Source organism: Mus caroli, chromosome 5 (genome assembly GCF_900094665.2).
Source record: "Mus caroli chromosome 5, CAROLI_EIJ_v1.1, whole genome shotgun sequence".
NCBI lineage: Eukaryota > Metazoa > Chordata > Mammalia > Rodentia > Muridae > Mus > Mus caroli.
In genome coordinates, this window is record NC_034574.1 from 93,421,350 (window position 1) to 93,428,858 (window position 7,509).

The window sequence follows — 7,509 nt, forward strand, 5'->3', positions numbered from 1 at the left end:
AAAGAAAGACCCATTTTCCAGCCATAGCTCTAGGCGCTGCTTCTCCTGTAATCATCTCTTCTAGGGCGCACACTGTGAAACGCACTGTGTATGCACTTTAATGCCCCATCCATCCGAGTCCCAGGGATGCATCACCTGTCTGTCTCACTGTGACTTTCTTCAGCTGCATCATGATGCCACGTCAATGAGCAAATGCAGTGCCTCTCCTTCCAGACTGCTGAGGCAGTGTGACAGCCAGCCTCACAGCGCTCCTGCTGCCCTGCCTTCCCCACCAAGATGGACCTTTCCCGGATGGAACAGCCTTGTGCTGGTCACCACAGGGGCTGAGGCTTTCGTGCAATGGCCATGGTTTGTCCAAAAGACAGAGTGAAACAAGGATGCTTAGTGTAAGTCATCTGAGAAGTGGCCCCCAAATTCTGGACGCTATGACAAGCGGCCTCAGGTTCCTACCATCCTAACTGCTCTGCAACCACAGACAGCCACCTGGAACTGCAGGCTACATCACAGCTATGAGAAACAAAACTAAGACAAATACTAACCCAAGCCTCTTGGATTCCCATATTAATATCCTTACTGATACCCAGTAAGGCCATCATTGTGTGTCCTAAATAAATTAAAGAAAAATAACACTGGTCAATATTTTCCATATAATTTTTCTTCAAATGTCTTTTCTTCTTTTTTGTCGTCGTCATCGTCATCAGATGATCTTGCAGAAATCCACCTGTTTTTGTCTCCTGGGTGCTGAGATTAAAGATTGGTGCCACCATGCTCAGCTAACTACCATCTCCTTTATTATGGTCACTTCTTCACCATTCATTGTATATATTTCCTCATTTTCCTCTTTATTTGCATGTTTTTTTCTCTAACCCCTTAATTTCTTATATTTCTCAATGAGGCATGTCAAAATGTGATATAATTTTTAATTTTTTAAAAAATTCTTCTCCACGGACTAAGTCTGATCATTATCCTTAATTCCCAAAGAATATTTTGTATGTTTTAATACAATTTAGTATTCTATATAATATATAGGATCCTCAATTATGGATAGTATTAAATATTCATCAATGATATTTTTAGGGTATGAAAGGATATGCATATAAAAGTTGAACAATTTTTATGTATTATTTGATTCTCAAAATACTCAATATTGTTTGATGAATAAAATACATTTAAATAATATAAAAATCTAAGAAGAAAAAAATTCTTCTCACATACATTCCATCCCAACAGTCCCCCTCCCCCACTCCTCCCAGCCCCCCAGCCTCCCACTCCCCCAGATCCACCCCCTAGCTCCTCTCCTAGGAGAAAAGCAGGCCTCCCAGGGACATTAACCAAACACTGCATACCATAAGACCATCACATCAAGGCTGGTCAAGGCAACCTGGTCCCACAAGCAGACCAAAGAGTCAGGAACAGCCTCACTTCTTCACTCTATCACACACACGCACACACACACACCCCACTCCTCCACCACCATCCTTACCCCCTACACACACCCCTCCCACTGTTAGGATTTCCACAAGAACACCAAACCACTCAGCTATAACATATATGCAGAAGTTTCAGATCTTTTCATCTGGGGCTGGATAGATGGCTTAGTTGGTAAATTTGCTTGCTACCAAGCCTAATGACCTGAGCTTGATTTGTGGGTCCGCATGGTGGGAGAAGAGAGCCAATCTCAAACATCAGTTGTCCTCTGACCTCCACATAAGGGCCAGGACATGTGAGCTCACACACAAAACAGTAAATTAATTAAATTAAATCTTTCTAATCTTTGACAGATTGTGTATTAATTACTCCATCCTTTTGCAATCAACAGTATCCAATCTCTACAGCCTGGAGCATATTATGGCACTTTACTTATATCCTCTAATCTACAGTACATCTTACATAAACAGTACTGGATACATGTCCCTAGGTACATTTCTGAGGCTGCCGTTCTATTCAAACGTTGTTTGCAACTCAAAGCCTAGTACAGTAAGGCCCCTTTCAGCCAATTATTTCAATTTTACCTGTAGTGAGTCTTAAACAGAAAGCCCTCTGGGGCAATGATGTTTATTTTACTTATATCCCTTGCATAGTATAGGACTCACAGACAACCCTCAATACACGTTGACTATTCCTTATCCAAAATGTCTGGAATCAGAAGTGTTCCAGATTCTCAAGGTTCACATTGGGAAACAAATTAACTACAATTATACAGACTGAGTAGGCTGTACTCATGCATTTAGGAATAACCTCGAGTGCACACACACACACACACACACACACATATACTCGCAACCACACATGCACGTGCGCACACACCTATGCAACAAGAATGAATAAGAAAGAAGGCCATGAACTTCAAAAAGAACAAGGAATATATATGGGGGAGGTTTTGGAGGGAAGAGGGAGAATGGGGAATGATTTAACTATAATTTAATAAATAATAATAGCAATCACAGCTGGGTATGGCAATACACACCTTTAATTCCAGCACTCAGAAGCAAGTAGATCTCTCTGAGTTCAATGCCAGCATAGTCTGTCTACACAGTGACATCCAGGACAACCAGGGCTAACAGACAGATCCTGTTTCCAAGCTGCCACCATTCCCAAAAAAAGAGAAGAGGTCCTTTAAAAGGTAACCACACACAGAGCATGGGGGTTCACACCTGCAATCCCAGCACTGGGGTCATTCTGAGTTAGAGTTAGGCTGTGCTATGAATTTCAGGTCAGCCTAGGCTACAGAAAAAGACTATCTAAAAAGGACAAAAGAGACAGATAATCACTAAGAATCAACCAAAAAGGCAACAAACCATGAGCTTGGCAGTTAAGGACAGCAGCTGCTCTTCCAAAAACCTAGTACCTACATGGCAGCAGCTCACAGCCGTCTGCATCCCCAGCTCCAGAGTAGTGCACAGACATAAATGCAGGCAAAATGCCCACACACGAAAAAGCTAGCCTGGGCTACATAGCAAGACTCCATCACAAAACAAACAGAAAACCAAAATGACCAAGCATTTAAAGTTTTAAAAATTCTTACTCTTACTCTAAGTAAGTTAACTGATGTGTACCAAAATAGTTGCCACATAAATAAAACAAAACAAAAACCCAATACAAAAACAAAAAAACAAAAACAACCCACCTAATTCCTACTGAATAACACAAAATCATATCATGTGTGTGTGTGTGCAGATATATGTATATGGGTAGGTGCATGTATGTGTGTAAATTTTAGTGCTTAATTCCTTTATAAAAGGAGTTATTTTTGATGTGTGTATGTGCAGATGTGTGTATGTGCCACCTACGTGCAAGTTTTTGAGGCCAGAAGAGGGCATCAGATTCCTGCAGCTGGAGTTAAAAGCAGCTGTGAAGCCAAAACTCCTCAAAGCATGAGACACTCTTAATGGATGAGCTATCTCTTCAGCCACAACTTTAATATTTTTTCGCTTATTTATTGGGAGCACACTTGCCAAAAATAAGTTAGAGAGAATTACTGTTGGTATGCCCAGTGCTGAGCCATCTGGCTGGCCCCTCAAGTTATATGTTTAATGAGCAACAATAATTAAATCTTCTAAATACTTCTCAGGTAGTTACTGTAAAACATTCTTTGGCTTCTCATGGTTGTTTTAAGTGAAAGCCAAAGTTCAACTATATATACACATTCAAAATATTTGTCCTGTATATCACAATATACCACATGGTAATATATGAAATACATAGTATCACTTTGTAAACAACCTGAGTAAGAAAACATTGCTAGTTGCAAATATTACTAGTAGGCATTTCTTAACTATTAACTCATAATTCAAGGTCACTGACCCAACCTTCTACCACTTAAGGTGAAGAAAAAAGGAGAGCCCCAAACCAGTATGTAACATTGTATAGACCATGTAACCCTTTCAACATCATTCCTGTTGGATATAGGGAGACTACCTAGGACCCTATAACATCCAAACCAGTATGGATCACAGATGACTAAAGTAAGCTGGGGCCATTCTAAGGTCAGTCAAGCCTTGCAATGAAGGTAACAGTGCTCTAGGTACTGAACAAGGAAGCAACATTTGTAATAGAACAGATTCCAATTGTCTGTATCAGCTATATACGCCCAAAGCGTTCATCCAATCATCACATCTCTGACAGGGAAGGCAAATTCATAAGCACAACCGTGCTCCCAAACAGAATTTCACTTATAGTATACAGCCAATTATAAAATCTCCCATAACTTCATTCTCTGAATTCATGAAATTAGGTGGGGACATAGAAGAAATTCCATTTAAAAATGAACAGAAACTATGATTTAGAGTATCAACTGTTATTTGCCAAGTGGCAGGATCAAAGGTGCCACCCAAAGATGACAAAGCCATATAAAATTTTTTTGATTACCACAAAACTGGTCCATATGTTCAAAAATAGATGAGGACCCACATCCCAACAAGTTCCAGACTATGTCCTGTCACCGACATTAAATGTAGAAGAAAATGCCAATGTTGTGCCTCCCCAAAGAAACACAACTCCCTAACTGCTGGACACCATCAGCCAACCCCCACCGAGTGGGTATTTTAAGTATTCTATCAGGAAATCATGGTAAGTACTAGCGGTTCCTCTAGGCCTCAGCAGCAGCCTTAGGTATAAGCAAACTCAGTCCTCTTGATAGTCAAAAAAATAATAATAACAACAAAACGTTGATGTCATTACAAGGCTACTGATTCTTTGCACTCCTCCGGACAAGTCATTCTAGATCCCCAAAGCATTTCCTCCCCCAACTCCCAAATAAAGAGCTCTGCAAACAGAGAACCCTCGGGTACCCCGCTTCTCCTCTACCTCCAGAGGCTGCCGCTTTCTCCACCCTCCGGCTCCGAGGAGCGGGCTCCAGAGGTCCCGGGCAATTTCGAGCCCGGGCAGTGCTTGTTTTGCCTGTGCACCGTAGCTCTGTCCAGCTGCTTCCTTTCCCAGTTTGCACGAAATGGAGCGCTATAGGGTACCCGGGGACCCAGGAGGGAGCCGGGGTGGCGATGTCGCCGCGGCCGCCGCCTCTGGTATGTCAGGGGCCGGGATTGTATTTCGAAAGATCCGCCATTTTCACCTCGTCATCACCATCACAGCTCAGCAGCTTCCCCCGACAGCCGAGCCCCAGCCGCCGCCGCCGCCGCCGCCAGTCACCTCCCCCTTCCTCCTGCTCCCGCCCCGGCCCGCCCTCCGGTGCAGCGCACACCCACATATCCGGGGAAACCTCCCGCCCGCCCCGCCAACCTTCAAACACACACGGGGGGAGGGAGGGGTTCTAGGGCTCACCGGCGGGTCATGCCAGACCCAACATCCCAGTACCAAACACTCGGCACCAGGGAGACCCGCAGGAACCCCACGGGGAGTTGTGATACCTGCGGGATTCCAAGGCCGGGATGTTGGTGAGGAAGGCAAGCCGTGTGGAATCTGACACAAGAACAGTAAAACCTCAAACTTTCATTTCCAGAAACACACTTGAGAGAGATGGTAGACCATGTTTCACGTACATTTCAGAGTCACTGGAGAGCTTTAACGTCAGTCACCAACGCTGGTATTCTACTCCACCCATAGAACTACGCTGACAGTATGGCTATTTCTGTATGCATGCCTGACTTCTCGGACACCCTTAAATTACAAGCGCTGATGATGCAGACATTGGTCTCCTCTCTCCTTCATTTTTAAGAATAAAGTTCTGAACTGTTTTCCTCTCAACTTTGACCATTTTTGCCCATGAACAACATTATGTCAATTTGTCGTTGGTTTAAGATACTCAGGTGCTACTAAATTTAAATTACTGATTCAACTGTATAATCATTCATAACCATCAACTTCTAACATATAGAAAATACAGCTCTTCGCTAGAACCCTTTGCCAACTGACTTTAGGATCTAAGTTTCCAAATTAAAAACCATCTGCTACTGATAACACTTACTCAATGCAGGGGGGGGGGGACCAGCTTGCTTTAGAACATGATTCCGGAACAACCTATCCACCCCCCACCCCCTTCCAGTTCCTCTCATGGTGTGGTCTAATAAGTACCCAAGAGGGAATAGAAGTAATTAATCATGTAAGGAATTAAGAACATATAAGCTGCAAGGCTTCTTAATAGGACCAGCATCCTCCAAAAGTTAGCTGTCTGACATCAGAAAGCCTTACTAATTGCCAGTTCAAAAGCTTTATTCTTTATCATTCAGTCACACTATAAGCTCTAAAAGACCTAACAGAAACCAGCAAACTGAATCTCAGGGTTGTGGACAAGGCTAATCTACTGTCTTAAGTTTCCCTACGAATAAGGAAGAAGCAGAAGCCATTTCATCTCCCTACCTTGTTTGAATGACACCTCCATACAAAAGTCAGCAGGCTCAGGCTTAGTCAAGGGCTGTCTCCCACCCACTCCCGGCGCGTTTCTACGGAGAGCCCGCTAGAGGCTGAGCGTGGAAGGGGTTCCCAGTTTCTCCATCTTTCAACTTTATTCCCCACCAACAGCCGGGTCCACCGGCACTCGGATGGTTGTTTACCGTTGCTTGGCCAGGCTGAGTCTCAGCCCGCTCCCTTCCCCCGTGCACCGCGGGGACACTATGACATTTGGCTGGTGGGCTTCGCGAGGGAAACGGACACACACCCAGAGGAGTCCATACAAAGGGGCGTAGGAAGAACGCGGCGCCGGGCAGCAGCGAAAGGAGGCGCTGGTACGAAATGACACAGCAGCAAAACAGGTTCCCAGAAGCCCGGGGCCGGCAGCCGCTTCCCGGGCCGCGCCGAGAGCCTGTCAACAGCCGCCCGGCCCTTCCTCCCGAGCGCGGGGCGGGCGGCGCCGGCCCCGCCGACTGACAGCCGCGCTCTCCGGCGCCCGCCGCTTGCGGCCGCGCCCCGACAACCCTCCGTCCGCCGCGGCCCACCGGCCGGGCTGCCCGGGAGCCGGCCGGCCGGCGCTCTCCGCCCGCGCGGCCGCCCTCCCCGAGCGCGGGCCCGGCGCCAGTCCCCGCCGCTCAGCCCGGGTCTCCGGAGCTGACACTCACCCGAGCCGGCGGCGCCGCCGCCTCCTTCTCGCGCCGCGCTCCCCGGGCTCCCAGCAGCCGCGGCGGCGGCGGCGCCTCCGAAACACAGACCCGGGTTTGTTCAAAATCACGCGCCCAGCGCCATTCCACCGCCGCATCCCATAATACGCCGGGCCGCCCCGCCCCGCCCGCGCGCCGCCCCGCCCCCGCCGGCGGCCCGCGCCCCGCCCCTTCCGCGCCCCGCCCCGCCCCCTGGCAACCCAAGTCGCGTCTTTGCGCAGGGCTGGGGGAGCGCGCTGGGGTTCCACGTGACTCCTCCTGGGGCCTCCGTCAAAGGGAAGGCGGGGAACACCAAGTGGGTTCGTGCCTCTGGCTTTGTGACTAAACCTCGGTCAGTGCGGTTTCCAGCGCGCCCCCGCTTGGTGATGCGCCTGAGTGAAGAGGGAGTCCGCATCCTTTCTCAAATGTTAATAAATCTGTTGGGGTTTAGACGTGAACGTTGCAAGGGGCTCCTAAAAGCTCC

At 47.2% G+C, this 7,509-nt stretch overlaps 1 protein-coding gene across 12 annotated transcripts in view; it reads right to left on the reverse strand.

Annotated features, from left to right (window-relative positions):
• The window catches only part of Lin54 (lin-54 DREAM MuvB core complex component), a 59,801-nt gene extending 52,647 nt beyond the window's left edge, over positions 1-7,154 (reverse strand). For 2 of the 12 annotated variants that reach the window (XM_029477519.1, XM_029477514.1), the window contains exons 1-2: positions 4,807-4,894; positions 2,468-2,582 (exon numbers count right to left, since the gene is read on the reverse strand). Coding sequence is in view for 2 of the 12 variants with exons in the window: in XM_021163108.2 (XP_021018767.1) it covers positions 6,313-6,334 (22 nt within the window). In the remaining 10 variants the exon portion in view is untranslated. Of the gene's footprint in view, positions 1-539; positions 575-2,467; positions 2,583-4,806; positions 5,122-6,312; positions 6,709-7,007 lie in introns of those variants that run through there. The other 10 variants (XM_021163112.1, XM_021163109.2, XM_029477515.1 and 7 more) reach the window with 9 other exon arrangements.
• Between the last annotated feature and the right edge of the window lie 355 nt (positions 7,155-7,509).